The 18,894-nt window shown below is 36.4% G+C and overlaps 1 protein-coding gene across 18 annotated transcripts in view; it reads left to right on the top strand.

The window, feature by feature from the left end:
• Positions 1–18,894, top strand: part of PUM1 (pumilio RNA binding family member 1) — a 110,239-nt gene that overhangs the window by 48,429 nt on the left and 42,916 nt on the right. For 9 of the 18 annotated variants that reach the window (XM_036231143.1, XM_036231151.1, XM_036231144.1 and 6 more), the window contains 4 exons: positions 4,587–4,753; positions 6,736–7,006; positions 16,833–16,926; positions 18,305–18,421. In XM_036231143.1, the coding sequence (XP_036087036.1) occupies positions 4,587–4,753; positions 6,736–7,006; positions 16,833–16,926; positions 18,305–18,421 (649 nt within the window). The remainder of the gene's footprint in view (positions 1–4,586; positions 4,754–6,735; positions 7,007–16,832; positions 16,927–18,304; positions 18,422–18,894) is intronic. The other 9 variants (XM_036231150.1, XM_036231152.1, XM_036231148.1 and 6 more) reach the window with 5 other exon arrangements.

Raw genomic sequence — 18,894 nt, 5'->3', positions numbered from 1 at the left:
CTTAGCACATAAAATGATGGTATGTCTTATAAATCGATGGTACCTCAGATTTGATGAAATGTAGTTGGCGGTGGCTTGATTCTGTACTCACATCTCAGAAAAATCAGTGAGACAAAAAGGGTCTAATGTTTAGAGCTAGAAGAGTTTTTACGGGGAAAAACGTAAGATGACTAGCAATATTGAAGCTTTGGTAGACTAGGGGTGAGGGTTGGTGTGTCTGAAAAAAAGCAGTGGGGAAAATGTGAAAACTGCTGAGAAATTTTTTTGTAAAGAATTGTACTTTATGAATTGCCTTACTTAATCTTTGAAACAGATACTATTGTCCCAATGAATTCGTAGATGAGAAAAATAAGTCTTAGAAGGGAAGTGATGGGACCTGGATGCAAACTTTGACTAATTTTAGTTCTTAACTATATTGTTTTCTATTATGCTATATTGGCTTGTTTATTAGTTGAGGGCCTTACTAATATTTAATGTCACTTTAAAAGAGTAATTCACATGGCTAGTTACTCATTTTTTTAGAAGAATTTTTTTACTAGTGGAGCTATAAACTGCTGAACTTTAAAGGAAATTGATATTTCAGGTTTTTGGCATTTTGTAAAAAACAAATAAGTGTATATAGGAGAGACCATTCTTTTAGTTCATGTTATAGTTTCTGGACTCAAATGTATCAAGCAAATATATAAAATATTTTCTTTTAGAAGAGAGAAAAATTCCTAATTTCATTAAATTGAATGTTAACTCCTGCTACGTGGAGCTGTGTGGTCAGATCCCTGCAATAAGAGAAATCAAATTCTCATTTCTCTGACTTCACTCAGAATTAGTAGATATTCTCTGAAATATTCCTTCTGTTTTGTGAGGCTTCGAGGAGGTTAAGCCATAAATGGACTGTGATTTCCACAATATGTGGTTCTTTATCTCTCTTCTGCTCTTCTCTCAGTTTTTTGATATTTAGCAGTGAAACATATTCCTCTGCCTCTGTGTAGATCTGACGTCTCAGAGCCCTTCTTGGCATCACTCTTGAAATTTCGATTGGCCTTGGCCACTTTTATTTTGAGCACTCACAAGCCTGTATTTGAGAACTGTAGGTTTGGGTTAACATTCATCTAAAGGAAGCCCTCAAAAAGATGCTGTTAGTCCTTCTTTGTTTTTTTCTTTTATTTAGCTAATAGACTTTCAGTACTATTATGTACTAGGTAATATATGACAAGCAGAACATAAACTTTACCATTATGATGCTTACGTTGGACTTAATTACAGCAGTTCTTAATTGTAAGTGCGAGTGCTTACTGGAGAACTGTTTATTACATTAATTGGTCTACAGACCAATTAAATCAGAATCTCCAGGAGCAAGCCCAGACACTTGTAAATTTTAGAAAGATTGTGATCCCCAACATCAATTATAGAGCCATTGCATTGTGGAAAAGGTAGTGTCCCTGGTAGGGCCAGATTGCCTAAACACTTGTATTAGAGTTAAACCACTTAATTGGGACATTTAAGCTTTTTAATCTTGATTTATTAATAATGTTACATAAGAAATACCATCCCAGTGTATAGCTTTTACTAATATTACCTTTGTATAAAATGATTTATACTTTACAAATTTTTGCATGTGTGTTATTGCTGTTTGTAACAAAGTTCTGTTTTAAAGAAAATTACCCTTGTTTATGGACGAGAGCACTAAAAGGCTCAGGTATAATAACCTGTCCAAAGTCCTATGACCAGTAAATGTCAGCAGTTGAGATAGAACATAGGTTCTGTGTAATCTGAGTTAGCATTTTCTTAAAGATCATGTAGCTATAGATCCCTTATCTTAAATATTTAAAAAAAAAATTTTTTTTTAATCTCATAAAATATACCAGCCCATTTATACCCCTCTTGTCTCTCTGGGGCCTTCCCATATCTGAGAGACCAGTTTTATGATCCTGAACCCTGCATTTTCTTTTAATAACAAATTTTCGACTCAGTGTCATTCAGAAATCAGACTTCATGTCAGCCATTTTAGGGCTGTTGTTGATTTACTGAACTTTTTTCTCTTAAGTAAACTTATTATTGAAATAGGACCTGGGTACAGAAAAGTGAACAGGTCATAAATGTTCACCTTTATGAATTTCCATAAAATGAATACACCCATGTAACCATCCACACCAAGAAATGGAAGCCTCCCTTGGGGCCTCCGCCTTCAAATAGGACGAACCTACTATTCTACTGAGGCATTAATAGCTTATTTAGAGTAGAAAACCAGGTAGGTATATTTTATTTGAATGGAATATATAATATTGCCTTTGAAAATCTAGCCGTTGGCAGTATAATTGAGAATATAAGTATCAGTGGCCAAGTTTCCAGGCTAGAGTGGTTGGCTTCCAGACAGGCTGAACAGCTTCTCAAAACGCCCTTGTGAAGGGTCACTGAGGAAAGATAACACAGAGTTGTCTACCAGATTTCTTGCTTGTTGGTGAAACTTCCTACTGCTTTTTAATCCTATTTTCTTCCTATTTTTGCCTGTAAACCTTCTAAACTCCTTGTGAGAAATTGGAGCTGAACTGTTCTTCTTGAGCCAGTGACTTGATTTATAGATTTGTGGGAAATGACTTAGATGTGTTAGTGGGGTGATTCTTCTAAAACTCTTTTATTATTGACACTGATGATGTCTAATTTATGAAGAGTTGTTTGATATCTAAACCATATCTCCCCTGCGACTCTTTATCTGATGATAAAGACAATGAGAGGATCCTTATTATTTTAGCAGTTCAGTTTGGGAGGATTTTTTTGTTATCCAGTTTTCTTTGTCATATTTTTTAAGCGTCTGTCAGGCACTGTGTTTAGTGCTAAGGATGTGAAAATGAATACACAGCTTCTGTCAGTTTACCTTCGCAGTAGGAGGGAGCTGTTGTTTCTGGACATTTAGAAAGGGCTTTCTGTCTTCAGAATCCTGTCATGTTTTCATTTCTGCCTTGGGATCTCAATGTAGTGCTTAATTGGCTGTCACTCTTTTTGAACCACAGTCTTATTCTTTAAATATTCTACTCTGAAAGTCACATCTCAGTGACTGCCAAAACTATAATTTCTCATCTCGTTGCCAGTTATAACTAAGTTGTTTATCCTTTCTGAGTTCCTTCTTGTATATGTTCCTTTGTTCATATTAACCATGAAATCTTTTTCCTGTGTTACATTTGAACAGAGAATGATTTTGAAAGTTAAATGGGCTCTGAATTGGTAGTTAAAGATCTAAGAGTGTCAGGGTACATGAGTACCCCTTTCTGGGCCAGGGATCTTTAAAAAGCACTCTGAGGCCATCTGCTTATTTTACATTTGTAGGCCTACCCATTCACAACTGAGTGTCTGCTGCTCCAGCCTCTGTTATTGATTTTCCCCCAATGAAATTTGGTTGTGACTAGAACTGCTGTGCAGCGGCTCTCATCTTCTGATTGGATCTTGTGTTTTAGCAGAAGTTTCAATTTGGTCTGAGTGTATTTGTTTCTTCCTTAAACCAGATGTCAGTGGTGGGGACAAGCAAGGTTCCCCCTCTCTACTTTTATAAAATCAAAGGTTCTTAACCTTTGGTAAGGTTATACCAAGTTCTCTGTACCATTTCAAGTCACTATACCAAATCTTCTTTTCCTTTTGGAAATCAAGGCACCTTTGCTTTATATGTCCAGGTCTTAGTGTTGTTGGTAAGATGAGTTAGATTGAATTTCCTTTGGAGATAGGATATCAACATGCGTGGCATCACATCCATTCCTTTTAGGTCCATTCTTTCAATATTCATAGTTTGAAACACTTCAGAGATAAAAAATATCTTCCATCAGGATTTCAACCTAGCATGCTTCCGTATACTCTCAAAAAGAATCTTGTATGGGACAGGCAGATAGTGGAAGACAAGAGGTAAACACTTCTTGGTGAAAGAATTTCACAGCCAGATTTAACATGTGTTGAAGAGTTAAAAAATTAAAGTTAAGGACGATTGTTGAATTTGTGATACAATAAGGTACGAAACATAGGGTGGAACTGGGTGGTAGTGGTAGTGCAAATTGGCAGGGTGTGTATTTCAAGATAAAATGTAGAATAATTGAATTGAAAGATGTCAGACCACACTTAGCTTGTCAATATTCGGAAGTAAGGAGGAATTTACATAGGCATTGGTGAAACGAGGTTTGTTTATTTATTTATTTATTTCTGGGGGTAGACGTAACACTTTTTCAACTATACTCTTAGCTGCCATACCTTGGGTTTATTAGGAGTCGTGTAGTTATATTGAGTTACATTTGAGAGTAGAGAAATGAGACCATGAGATAAGTTGTAGCCAGGCTTTGGGTTAGAAAGAAAAAGAATGGGGTTGGAGGGTTATTGGGCATGGTAAAACTGTCCTAAACTCTGTAACATAAATGTATGTCTGTCTCCCTCATTTGGCAAGACTTTCTGCAGTGTTCCTGCCTCTGTGTTGTCTGTTAATTAGATTGTAATATCTTCAAAGGCCAGACACTATCCTGTTCTAATTAGCATCTAGTGTAGTCTGGTGAACACAGTGGTTGCCCACTATTATTAGTTGATGATGATTAGTGAAGCTGAAGCTATTTTTTAAACAGGGCCCAAGGGATGCAGACAGTGATGAAAACGACAAAGGTGAAAAGAAGAACAAGGGTACCTTTGATGGAGATAAGCTAGGAGATTTGAAGGAGGAGGGTGATGTGATGGACAAGACCAATGGTTTACCAGTGCAGAATGGGATTGACGCAGACGTCAAAGATTTTAGGTTTGTATGTTTTACACTTCCGATTTTCGAATGGGGTTATGGGTTTTTGTTTTGCTTTAGTTTTATTTTGATTTTGGTTTTCTTTTTCCCTCCTTATTTGTCCTTTTTAAGAATTGGGTCTAGTTGTAGGCCATACCACCAAGACTGGTAATTAACTAAAAAGGTGGAATTTTCTAAGAGCTGTCAATGCCTGGTGCTTTGCCAAAACAATAGATTTTGTATTTGTATAGGGCTTTATAATTTGCTGATTGATTTCATAAAGAGCATTTCATGATTTTTAGATATCAAAAATCATCCAAAATGGACTTTTCCCAAATTTGTCCCAAATCACTATCTTGGGATAAACTATAGTTACTAATGGAAATTTGTCATATCTCTCAGGTATGTTAGAGGGAAAACCAGTCGAGAACTTATTTCATTTGAGACTCATAAGCTCCCTCTGAGGAAGGTCGGTCAGATACTATTTTCCTCATTTTGAAGAACCAGAGATAGAACTTAAATGACTTAATTACGTTCCTTCCACCAATGCCTCTCTCTTTCTCTGGTCATGATTGATTCTCAGGTTGTACCTTATAATCTAACATACAGAATATTAAAGTGATATTTTATATTTGTCTTCCATGTTTGGCAAGTATTCTTCATTAATGTAGATAAATTTTAGTGATGGTATATAATTTTAAAAATCTAAAAACTTTGGTCAGTGGCGTACAGATAGAGAATTTAATTTTGAATAATTTTAATTAATGTTAGTTTAAAACTAATATGTGTATGTCTAAACACACATCTAATATTTACCAAAGCCAATATTAAATATATATTTTGGATCATTGTAGAACAATGTTCATTTAGTATTTCTAATTGAATTTTTGTATCTTGTGAGTGTAAATAATTATAATCTTGTGAAGAAATTTGAGGCACAGAGGTATAAACACTTACCTGAGTTCTTTCAGTGAGTTTGGATAGCCTCTCCATCCTGAATCTCAAGCAGCCTGTTAGCAGCGTTTTGTGATATTTGACAACAGGGCTGGTGATGGTGTTGGTAGGGCCTGTGTATTAAGGAACACGACTGTAGCTTTACTTTGTACCAGCTGTAGGATTTCTTTTAGGGATGAAATGCATATAATATAGGCTATAATTCTCTGACTAGATTATAATATTATTCTGTATTAGTCTGATTTGGAATCATATAGTCCTGCAATCCTTTTACATAGGGTGAGCACATGTTCTGGGTTCCCCAGGACAATCCTTGTTTATGCCTATGTCCTAGGATATTTATTAATAGTGCCCCTTTTTGCTATTAGGAATGTCCTGGTTTGGATGGTAAATTATATCCTCATAATAATTCTTGGAGTTGTCTCCTTAGCAGGGATATATGCTGAACAATAAATTTATTTTGTACTGTTTTGTAATAGTCTGCTTCTTCTAGTTTCTTAGAAGTGGGAAAAATGACACAATTTTAGCATTGGCCAGTATGCCCAGATAATACAGAAAAAAATTTTCACTTATATAAAAAGTGTAATTTTAAAAAATAGAGTCATTCTCAGATGTAGAACTTCCCCCTTAGAAACTATTTCCCATTGTTTCTATGTTTAAAGAGTAGAAGAAGTTGCTTTGGGGGGGGCGTATTTTACTATCTGCATTTTGTGATCTGTTTTCATGGATGCCACAGGCAGTGTTTTTTTCTAGTTCATCCAGTGTTCCTCAAAACTGAGCCCCTTGCCCCTTGTTTAAAGGGATTATAAATTAATGGCAGTGAATGTGAATTTAAGGGATGGGTTGTGGTGGGAAGGCAAGCAATAGAAGAGTCACTTTGGAGGATATTACATGGAAGCATCCTAAAGGGTCTCTGGTTGTTTTGTAGAAGTAGTTTTAAGTACTGTTGATAATAAGCTGTATCATGGACATTGTCCTTAAACTTGGGTGGCTATAGTGTCCCTCCCCGCTCAAAATAAGGTTTAATGCCCTTTACTTTCTCTGTTTAGCCGTACCCCTGGTAATTGCCAGAACTCTGCTAATGAAGTGGATCTTCTGGGTCCAAACCAGAATGGTTCTGAGGGCTTAGCCCAGCTGACCAGCACCAATGGTGCCAAGCCTGTGGAGGATTTCTCCAACATGGAGTCCCAGAGTGTCCCCTTGGACCCCATGGAACATGTGGGCATGGAGCCTCTTCAGTTTGATTATTCAGGCACGCAGGTACCTGTGGACTCAGCAGCAGCAACTGTGGGACTTTTTGACTACAATTCTCAACAACAGGTACTGTGTGTGTCTCTGTCACTTTCTCTATTTTCCCTCCAGCCAGCCCATTATTCAAGTAACTAAGAATGGGGGGAATGGGAGGAGGGTGGCATTATTTTAGGCTATTGATGGCCAGCCCTTCTTAACCCAGCAGTTACGTGGGTTTACAAAGTCTCTGTGTCTTCTCCCTCAAGAAGCTGATTCTCGTTTTGAGGTTATCAGCAAGAGACTACCTTCCTCTACAACTAACTTCCTTTGGCTTCTCTCTCTCTCCAGGGCCTGGAGAGTGGGTGAGGTGGTGTCACCTCTTATAACACAATCCTCTTGGATGCTAACTTAATCTTTCTGAAGATTAATGTGACTGTGATGCTGTTGATTTGTTTTGTTTTTTAAAATATTAAAATTAAGTGAATTAGTGCTTTTTAAAAGGGAATGTCATTAGGGGAAAAATACACACAAATCACTATAGTGAAATTACTTGGCTCTTTTATTCATAACCCATAGAAATTACTGCATCTATGCCTTCTGGTTTTGAAGTCATGATATGACTCACACTAGGGTTTACTGATTCTTCTCTTTTTTGAAAAAGGAAAACCAGCTGTCTGAATTATGAAAAGGGAGCAGGTAGCTTCCTGATCTTGATAAGTACCACAGGCTCTCCCTTGTGGCTGGAAGCAGTTTAATGGGCCATGGATTTTTGATAACACCTTAATTTTGGACTGGAATGTAAATGTAAACTTCTAGGTTTGAAAGGTTAACATCTCATTTTGAAGTTTAGAAATTCTTTAACTATGGGGGAAATTGACTTACGGTCTTTTGGAGATACATTGTACCATAATGTTCCTTTAGTTGTCATAAATAGCTGATTTTAAATAAACTTTGATTGATAGACAAGTGGATAATAAAGTTAATCATATGCAAGTTTGCAAAAAGAAATTTCTTTAAGGGATTTTGTTATGTGCATATGCTCTGCGCTCCTATCAGATGGATATATTAGATGTAATTATAAACTCTATCCAGAGAGAGCATACTGATACAGTGTACACTGTTCTCCCTGTAGTTCCTAGTAGGTTTGCCCACCTTTTTATAGGAATTGACTTTCTGTGCTTTTTCTTTATAAGAAATTGTCGTCTTTCATAGTTTTTCTATTTTTCACAAAGAATCCTCAAACAGCAATTTTGAGTGAAGCTAGAAATTACTTTAGGTACTGAACAAAATATTTTGTTCCACACCAACAAATATAGGGACATGATATTACTGTGTAGATTTCAACTTGTCCATCTTAGAATATCAGTGTGGCAATTTCTCTGTATAAATTGAGGTTCGTGAGTGTAGGCTGTTCCTAATCAGGATCCTTTAACCTAGAATATCAAAAAGTTTGTCTAAATTCTTTATTTTGCTCTGTCTTTTTGGTCTGAATTCCCTAACAACCCTTAGAATTGTGGCCATTTTTGGTTCTTAGGCTTCCATTCCCAATTTAACCCTTTGATTGTTATTTAAGAAATGTTTGTCTCCAACCTCTTAATGAATGAAAATCTGATTCACTTTCATTTAGTTGTTCTTTACTTCATAATCAGAGTTGAGATTCTCTTGATTTACTCATCTCTGGTTTCAAAATAGTTCTACCAGCTTTTTGAGAGGCTGGATAAGTATTAGAACTTGAACAATGGATATACTTTTCTACACCCACAAGTAGTTAACACGATTAATAAAACACAACACCCGCTCATTTGAAAACCTGATGCGCCTTCATCATGAATCCCATTTCAGCAAATTTTGAAAAGGAACATTATAATTTTATAATTGTTTTTAGGTTCTGGCTTCACATAAACATAGTGGTTGCTGCAACGTAGGGGCATTGTTACACAGAGATACCATCATCATATGATGTGATTAATTGTTATCCCATGGACCCATAATCTTTGCTTTTCTGAGTTAATTGTTTTACACAGTCTCGTACTGGACACCCTAATAAGCATGCCTGGGAACCACTGGCTTAAGACTTCTAAGTATCTTCAAGACCCATAACCTCTCAAAGGTTTCTACGTAGAAGCCAGTAGTAGTTAAGAAGGAAAGATTCATTTTCTACTAGAAATTGTTGTTCTTACATTTTATCCCTCCAATCTTTCTTACCCTTTTTTCTTTTCATCATGTTTTATTCTCCTTTCCATTTCTATTAATTTAAATCATTCTCATTCTTCAAGGTCCAGTGTTCTTAACTTCTCTTGATCTCCAAATCAAAAAATTGTCATGTCAGTCTTGCTCTTTCTGTTATAAAATAGAACAGATACAGAAATCCACATAAAACAGCAGCTAGGTAGGTGGATTGTTGTAAGACCACCTGAGGAGCTGTCCTATTTATAGTCTCCTTCCTTCTTTCCTCCTTCCAAGTGTTTTGTTTCTTGAAAACTCAAGTGTTGATTCCCAGGGGGCGCTCAATTTATAAGTCAGGGAACTGTGCACTTAAGGTAGGTGCACTTTTCTGTATACGTATTATGCTTCAATCAAAAGTTTAAAATGTCAAAAAAAAAAAAAAAAGGCTCCTAAAGTTGTCATGTCTTCTCCTTTGAATTCTGTAGTGCTTTGTACTTTCCTAAAAGGAATCACCACATTCTGCCTTGTGTTTTGATTTACTTGTCTGATAGCCCTTGCCAGATGTAAGTTTCTCGAGAATAAATCCTGGGGCTTGTCCCCTCTGTGTCCTCTGCTTAGCTTTAGCGGACCCAAGTTTTTAGGGAACTTTTTCCATATCCCTTTTATAATATCTCAGAATATCTCTCATATTTAATACGCTTCCCAAAACTAAAATTTGAAACTAGCTTTCTAAGAGGTCTGGAGGTCACTTTTTGAGGCCTGGCATATTCTAATATGTGTCCTTTAGATCTAGCCCACTAGCCTGTGCCTCATACACAAATAATTAGACCTGTATTATATCGAGGAAATTTACCTCCTGAATCACTGTGTAACCTTTTTAGGGCCACAGCCCTCTGTTGTCATCTTATCCAAAGCTATAATCTTCTCATCAGAAAAATATATGTAATTCTTTTTGAGACCAAATTTTGTGGCAGTTTTAGGGAGATCACGTACGTGGACTGCAGATTTTGTCTTCTGTTCACATTTTTTGTTCTCACCTGTAGCCAAGCATATTTCATGAATGGAATAGTCTTCCCTCACCCCATGGCTCTCATTTTTGTTACTGTGACTCATTTAGTCATTTAAATAGTGCAAAGAAGTACTTGATGACAAGAGATAAGGCAAGTCATGCCAGTGTCCTAGGAACTGTAGAGAAGAGAGAACATAAACTCTGTTCTCTGGGGAAGGAAGGACTTATGGAAGAGGTGATCATGAGCTGTGCCTTGCAAACTTGTTTATACCAGGAAAAGAATAAAAATCTCATTGGAGGAAGTAGTAAAATTAAAGACTTAACATTAGACACTTAGCAGGTATATCTGTTCAATAGATAATGTAGAAGCAGTCACCCTCGTTGGTGGTTGAGGTTGAAAAACAGTGAGGTCCTATGGATAGTGCTGTGTGTCTTACCTGCTGTGCTGTGCTGCTTTATAGGCAGTGACAAAACATTTTAAAGAAGGAATGACTGACTTAATTATTATGGTGTAGTTTTTTGCACTGTTAGTTTAGACATTCTCTTACCTATGTTAATCTGTTATCCGTTGACTATTGTGTTTTTCCAGGAACCTTAGGTTCTGCACATAGCGAACAGAGCAAGTGTTCATAGTAAGACTATCATACATGAAACAGTTGTGGAACAGTTGAGGAACTAAGTACTAAATTAGTTGGTCAATCATGCTATTAGATTAGGGGAGGGCTTGATGAGGACCAGCGTTGCCTAGATCTAGCTTGAAAGACAGGTGGAAGTATATACTACTGCAGTTAAGAGAGAGGTATGGAGATGGAAATGACCGTGGTGTGGTTATAGGCTGACAAGAATAGAAGATAACATGTGGAATGGGAAAAGGAGATAGGTCTGGTTACTAGTCCAGATCACAAAGGCCTTGGGAGCCGGGCCTGAGTCCCAGGCAATATTAATGATTATGAGCATTGAACCAGATATCTGTTGTGGCGTATATATTTCTGTACATCCTCCTCTCTTTTCTTGGCTTTCTTAAATAGGTATGAAAGGCTAACTCTTTTTGGGGGAGGAGGTTATTTGCTACAATTAATAGGGTAGCTTTCTTTATTTGTGATTTTATGAGGGAACCTTGTTTGGAAATTGCCAAAATAACCTTGTGTCCTATATCCTTTTAATCAAGATTTCGATTTGGCTTAATAAGATGGTTTTATAAAACTGTGTTAATATCAGCTTGTATTGAGATATGTAATATAGAGCAGCCTGAAATATAGAAAAGACTTTTTATTTATTACACACTTAATGGAACTTGTCTAGTCATTGTTAATCATAAACTTTATTTTTCTAAGATTTATCTAGAGGAGAGATTCCCTTTTTTTTGTGTGTGTGTGTGTGTGTGTGTGTGTGTGTGTGTGTGTGTGCGCCATGAACCGCTTAGCAATTAGGTGACATCTGTGAACTGAATTCCCAGAATGCTTTAAAATTTGTAGTGTAAGTGTAGTGGAAGCCAATTATATAAAATATTTAACAACAAATTTAATGATGTGCTTTATCATATGATGAATGAAAAAGTAGGTAAATTAGCTATTATAATGAGCATAAACACGATTTTGGGGCGTCTAACAATCATGAAGTAACCTGAAAATGTATGTGATTTTTCTTGGTGATTAAGTCACAGATGTTAATGTGGTATGTTACTTGTAATCATAATTGAAGGACATTCTAAATTTTGTGAAAATAAAGATAATTTTACCTGTCCCAGGTACAGAGACCTACCTGGGGTTAAGAAGCGTTAATTAAGGGTAGTTTAAAATGCTCATTGACGTTTCTGAAGTATTCTCCCCTTTTCTTCATACTCCCCTCATTGTCTTCTCCTTAATCCTGGAAAACATAGTCAGCAGTTCATATGTAATGTGTTTATACCGTTTTGTGTCATGATGCTTTAGCAATATTCTTCGTTTTAATAAAGAATTATGAAACCATTATATTTCCCTAAGTGTATTTTAGAAAAGTATTACTAGCTTTCATTATATTACAATCCTACATAGCAGAAAGCAAAGCCAGGATTATGTCAGTATAGATAATCAGATTAATTGTTGATAGTCTTTATTTAGAATCTAAAAATAGCCGAATGTAGCATATTTTATAAAATTGTATACTACTGTACTAAAACTGTTACATGTTAAGCATGAATTTTAACAAAGAGAAAATAGTCTGAAAGTCATAATTGAAATACTATATTCATTCCTTCACAGTTCTGGTCAGATGGAAGAGGAAACTGGCATGCATTGCTTTTATGAGGCCAAGTGTGTGCATGGTTTTAATGTGTATATTTAATATTTTTGGCTTTTCAATTTACAAATGAAATGAAGATTGTTCTATTAGTGTCATGTGCATAATCACTGTTAAAATGTTGATACTAGCTAGCATTCGGTCAGTTGAAGCTTACCTTTATTGTTATTTGACTGTTGAAAGTTTATGATATGATTTTCTTCAAAAGATATTAATTTACTTGGAAGAAGGATATGTTTTATTTTTCCCCACTGTATTTAGAAATGATTTATTCTGGAATGAGAGTCTTCATCTGTTAAAGAAATGTGTGTAAAGAATTTTTCTAATTTTTAAAATTCATTAGCAATGTTTGTATGTACCTGTTAAGCCAGAAATCATTGTAATTGTTAGTTGATCATTTAACCTGGTTAAATGTTAAATGAAAGGAAGATTATCTTATAAGTGTCTTGAGCATAGTCACTATTAAAATGCTGATGTTAGCTAGCATTTTGTTAAGAGGTTGTTCAGATAACCTGGTCAAAAATGGGCTTTGATCCGGAAGCTTTAAATAGCAAATTTTTACAAATTTATGTACCGAAGACTGGCTCTAAGATAAGCTTCTTTATTAAAAATTAATAGTCCCACTGTTAGTGTAAATATTTTTAGTGCTCCAAAGGGCTTTTCTCTGTCAATCCTGACAACAGTCCCACAAGGTAAGGCAGCTATTATATTTTTTCAAATAAGAAAGTTAAGACATTATGAAGCTAAAAGACTTCCTAAAGTTCATATTCTACAAGCTTCCAAACATCTATGTGTGGTTTCTAGCTCCAGGCTGTTTCCTTTGGACCTAATACTAGAAACAAAACCTTTTGATATGTGGAGTTGTCTCGCTTGCAGATTCAACTGCATTCATAGTTTTTTTCTACATGGAGATATTATCTTCGTGGCTTGCTGAGAGTAGTTGGTACTCATGAACTCATTGGGATTTGGACTTTAACAATGACCCTTGACTTGTATTGAACTTAACACTGACTTAACATTGAAAGGTCTTGACTTGTGCTTTCCCCATCCTGGGCCGCCTTGTTGGGAGAGGAGCTGTAGGGGCGCTTTTCCATTCATCAGAAAGAATGTCACACATAAAAGACTGTTCTAAGCGTTTTACATGTATTAATTTTAGTACCTACAACAAATAACCTTATGAGTTAGACGTATCTTTATTGTCCCTCTTAGAGAGAGGAGGAGAGTGAGGTACAGAGAGGTTGTCTTGCCAAAAGTTATATAGAAAGTCAGTGGTGGAACTGAGATAAGAATCCAGGTTTTTTGGCCCCAGAGTTTGTGTTCTTATTCCCTATCTGCTATATAATGTTGTAAGCCGGTAAAAAGCCAGGGCTGGCAGTACATTGTATTTTGGGGAGGGGGTGTGGAAGGGGTTGTTTTTTACATTTGTTACCTCCATATTTACATATTACTCCTTCATATTCTGAACGCAACACCCAATTTTTTTATGCCAACAATTGTTATGGACAACAACAGTAATAATAGTAGTAACTGTATTTTATAAGATGCCAGGTAAATGTCAGTCCCTACGTTGAGTGTTTTTGACTGCCCAGATTTTTTTCTGGAATAAAAACCCTGCAGGTATCTTCTGTAAGGTCATATAGTGGCAGAGAATGGAGTCAAAACAGCTTACTTGTGTAATCCCCAAATTTCTTTTTTTATTTCTTTTTAAGAACCTTGATACACTTGAAATTGTTTATATTTTTCTCTGTATTCAGTCTCTTGAACAACTTATGAATTCTACCCAAGTGAATTGTAATCAGTAGTGGCACGTTTATCATTATACCGTCCTTAAAATAAGAATTTTCTCTTAATCTCACAGTATTATGTTTCTTAGTTAGGATTAGCTTGCTTTGTGAAAATCATGAAAATGTTTACAGAGCTCAGTGCTTTGCCCAGCAGATGGCATTCGTATGCATTTTTCAGGATCCTTTGGAATTCATCACTTGCCAATTACCCAATTTTGTTTTGAATACCCTCTATTTCCAGTTAATATTGGACCATTTACATTAAGAGAATTGCCAGAATTACTGTAATCTATGCTATAATCAAATCTTCCTGCTCTAGATGCATAATTTACTTTTGTTAATTGTTTGCTGCAAAATGTACTAAAAAAAATAATTCCGTATTTACCGTAATCACTGAGATATTAATCAACTCTCAAACACAGGATAGATGGGAATTCTTGGAGGGCCTATGTTTTTTTAGTTAAAAATAATGGATCCTACTTTCAAACTGTGATAACTTGGTTAGAACCACAAACTCATGTTATACAGAATGATTTCTTTGATGGTATTTACACACTGTGTATTTGTATATATATATATTTACAGATATAGCACACATATAATGAGTGATGTTGAAAACATGAAATGAGAGGTCAGATGGAATGGCATTAGAGTACTCTTTTTGGTTAATGAATCAAGATAACTTCGATATTTATGTTCTGAATACACCCATCTTTATTTTCCTATCTCCATGTCATAGTGTTTAGCTAATAATGTGCTGAGAAAAATGTGTGTGGAAAGAAACGAGTTACTTTGTTCATAGCAGGGTAGAGGGAAGGGGTTAGCCGTGAGCAATGTCTGATACCTTAAATATTTCAAAATGTTTTAGGCTAGGAAAGTTCCAGAGACCGATTGATGAGACAGTAGATATTTAGTAGAACTATGAAGTATTTTTATAACCTTGGAAAAAATTTTAAAAATCAACTTTCCACTTTTTTACTTTTTTCTGCCTCCTGGCTGCCCCTTTTAGGTGGGCTGTCTTCTATTGTTAGGGGTACTATGAGACTGTCCTTCAGAAAAAAAACAAATGTGAAACCAACTTGGCAAAAATCCCAAGATCACAGTTACCACATAGTACGGATTAGCTCCCTTCCTGAAGTGAACAGTAGTTTCGATATGTTTGTCAGCAGAGTCCAATATTTTCTTTGAAGACATGATATTTAATCAGTGCCTTTTAAGTAGTACTATCTTTTACCAGCATCATAATGAAGTTTTTCTTTTCTTTAACCTTTGAAAAAAAAATACTCTAAAGTATTTTTGAAGTCTGTACATGATTTTGACATTCATACTGTGAAAGCAACGACTGGTTTTACTCTGGTTTTTAGAAAGATAAATATATAGAAAGAGAGGTAATGGGTGAAGTTGGCCAGTGTGTTCACAATATTTACTTTTTTCATTTTAAATCAATCTACTCATTTCTTTGAGGCATAGAGGTGACCAAATCTTAGGATAAAGTCTTCCTTTTAAAAGTTCAGTCGTGATCATAATTAAGCTGAGTTGGTGGAATGACATTGTCTCCTAATGTCTGAAACAGTTGGGTCTCTTTATGGGGACATCTGTAATTCAAGAATCGTGGTGTCTGTTATATGTCATCCAGTGATGTCAGCTGAGCTATTGAAAAGTGCTGTAGAAAGAGCAGGTAGGTTGAAGTCCTTTCTTGGGAGTTCCTTTCAGTCTGATTGCCAGCAAAGGAGTATTTAGTGTGACTGCTTGAAAGGAGATGTGTCAAGATATTGCAAAATCAGGTTACTGGCATTCCCTTTCTTTTCACCAGTACTATTCATACTAAAATGTGTGCACATTTTGTTCATTGTTACATCCCTAGCTCCTTGCACAGTGCCTAGCAGGTATTATTTGCATCATAAATATTTGTAGAATAAATGAATAAGTAATTGACTTTGTATTAAGATAGAACTTTGTGATATTCTTAGTGTCAAGGCCTTTGAACACCTTTCCTTTCTTGGAAACTAAAGTATACTGGATCTGAGCTCATAATTCAAGTTTCGTTAGTAGCAGCTATACTTATGTCAGTTTATTTCCTATTTATAAAGAATAGATATCTAAGGAAGCTCACGAGTCCCCAAAGGTTGGACAATTGTCTAGTTTGCTCATTATGATAAGCCACTAGTTGAGGGGAAGGAATCAATATCATTTCCCTGGGAAGAGGCAGCCTGAGGAAGAAATGAATACTTTGCCCTTTCCAGAATGTGAGTAGGTGAGGATTAAATCACTAGGGGTGTCAAAAGAACTGGAGGGAGATAACAGCACTAGGGGCAGCATCCTAAGTCATTTTGAGGTACCTTTGTTAAATTTTTAAGTGTGCTTTGGGTCAGGCAGGGGCCTCAGACCTCTTGACAACCACTAAGGCATTTGTGTGTGTGTAAGTGTATGGTTCAAGGAACATATAACCTGCAAAGTCGTCAGCACATGGGAAGTGGTCATAGCACATTAGGTAAAGAAAGAGAGGAAAAGCAGAACTGTAACAAATCATGATGCTATGAGAATGGAGAAGAGCATCAGAACATTTTTGTTTAAAGTATTATGCCTAAACAGGGTTTATGGAAGTTTTTATTCAGAGAGGTTTTGAAATTAATTCATGAGACAGTTTCTCTAACCTCACCATGTCTTTTTCTTACCTCAGCTGTTCCAAAGACCTAATGCGCTTGCTGTCCAGCAGTTGACAGCTGCTCAGCAGCAGCAGTATGCACTAGCAGCTGCTCATCAGCCTCACATTGGTAAGTCCTTAAGCCTTCAAGTTCCCTGCTTTTCAGTCTGGCCACCATTTTAGTATACTGGCTGCTCTGAAATTCAGTAGTGTAGACCAGGGATCCCCAACCCATAAGCCATGAACTGGTACCTGTCTGTGGCCTCTTAGTAACTGTACTGCACAGCAGGAGGCGAGCGGTGGGACAGTGAGCGAAGCTTCATCTATATTTGTAGACGCTCCCGAGCGCTAGCATCACCACCTCAGCTCCACCTCAGATCCTGAGTCAGGCATTAGATTCTTGTAGGAGCACTGGTCCCTGTTGCCAAAAAGGTCAGGGACTGCTGCTGTAGATTGATTATAAAAGTCCAGACAAATCCCTCAAAGTAAATGATGACCTTTTCCTCTCATCCAGTTGGTTCTAGCTATGTTCTTTATTTTTGGCACACCCTCTAGACCTCATAAGATTTCTTGGTTCTTAGTATCAGTACAACTATTGCTCTATGTCAGCTGTTTCAAGATTTAAAAGTATTACAGTAGTGACTAGTAGCATCAACTCTGTTAGTGAGATTGGTTGAATCGATTGAATGACAATAGTTTTGTCCATGTTGGGGTTTTGTAGACTGCAAACATACCAACTCCTCTTCTTATTAAATAGCACCTATAAACTCACTTTTCTAGCAACATATTTTGAAAGTTTTATAATGTATTTCCATGTAATTACTGGGTTTTAAAGTAGCTTTGCCCTTCTATAGAATTGTTACAGTTTTGACATGCATATTTTGCCCTTCCCCCAATCTTTTAAATGTCTCTGAAACAAAGTGCTGTAAATATAAACAAGTATAAGTAGAACTTTTTTTTTAATGTGTCAAAATGATGTGATGAACAGAAAGGTGATCACCAATCATGGATAGTGGTATGCAGTGAAAGAGAGACCTGCTTCCCACCTAGATATATGAGGCCGGGTGTGAAGGCCTTTGCCCAGGTCTGGTGTTTTATAATTGTAGATATCGTCTTTAATAAGTACCCATATATTTTCTTTGAGGGAAACTGGGAAATTGTTTTAAATGGAAATAAAACCTTCCCCTCATCCTATTAAAAAGTCTTTTAAGTTGTTCTGTTTTAGCCTGTTATAACTTTAATCTTTTAGAAATTGTGCTGAATTTAAAACTGCATAATTTTAATTATAATTTTTTAGCAGAGGTAGAAAAAAAAGATGAAAGATAAACGTCACCACAATCTTTAGTATAGGGATGATTTTATCTTTTTAAAATTCCTCTCTAGTCTCAAACTATCCTTTCTTCCTTTTTTTTTCCTTTTTTTTCTCACCTACAGCCTGGAATGAATAGCCCAACTGTGTAGGTATTTGGTAGGGCTGCAGTTTTAGTCAAATTTGTTTTTACTGACAGGTATGTTTTCAGCAGGTTTAGCTCCCGCTGCGTTTGTCCCCAATCCATACATCATCAGCGCTGCTCCCCCAGGGACGGATCCCTACACAGCTGGATTGGCTGCAGCAGCAACTCTAGGTGAGACATTCTGCTATGCGAGGGATTTTCTCACCTGCTAAAAGTCATTTGAGATGGGCATGTGTTCTTTATACTCTCTCACAAATTCATGTCTCCAGTGGGAGTCTCTTCTGATTTCTGCCATCTACCTGCTGGTTGGATATCTCTGTGTAGTTGTAACCTCACGCTTGAACATGTCCAAAGAAAAACTAATCAGCCATCTCCTGTATAGGTATTTTGGATCTACAGAGTCGCCAGTTGCTCATACATATTTTGGGAATTTCTCCTGTTGTCCAGGTCTCTAGGCTATCACAGTTAGGGTTCTTATAAGCTTTGCCGAGACTTTTGCAGCTGTTCTTTCTCATGTAGTCCTAATTTCCGTGCCGCTTCTCCTTCCTCTACCTTCCTGATTGTTCCAGAAAACTGTCTCAAACACAGATGTTATCCTTTCTTTCATCCTTCGTTGCTTTTTGTCTTATTCATCCTAATGTAGC

Source organism: Rousettus aegyptiacus, unplaced genomic scaffold (genome assembly GCF_014176215.1).
Source record: "Rousettus aegyptiacus isolate mRouAeg1 unplaced genomic scaffold, mRouAeg1.p scaffold_m13_p_1, whole genome shotgun sequence".
Lineage (NCBI taxonomy): Eukaryota > Metazoa > Chordata > Mammalia > Chiroptera > Pteropodidae > Rousettus > Rousettus aegyptiacus.
The sequence above is the reverse complement of the archived record's forward strand: the minus strand, read 5'-3'. Positions and strand labels throughout refer to the sequence as shown.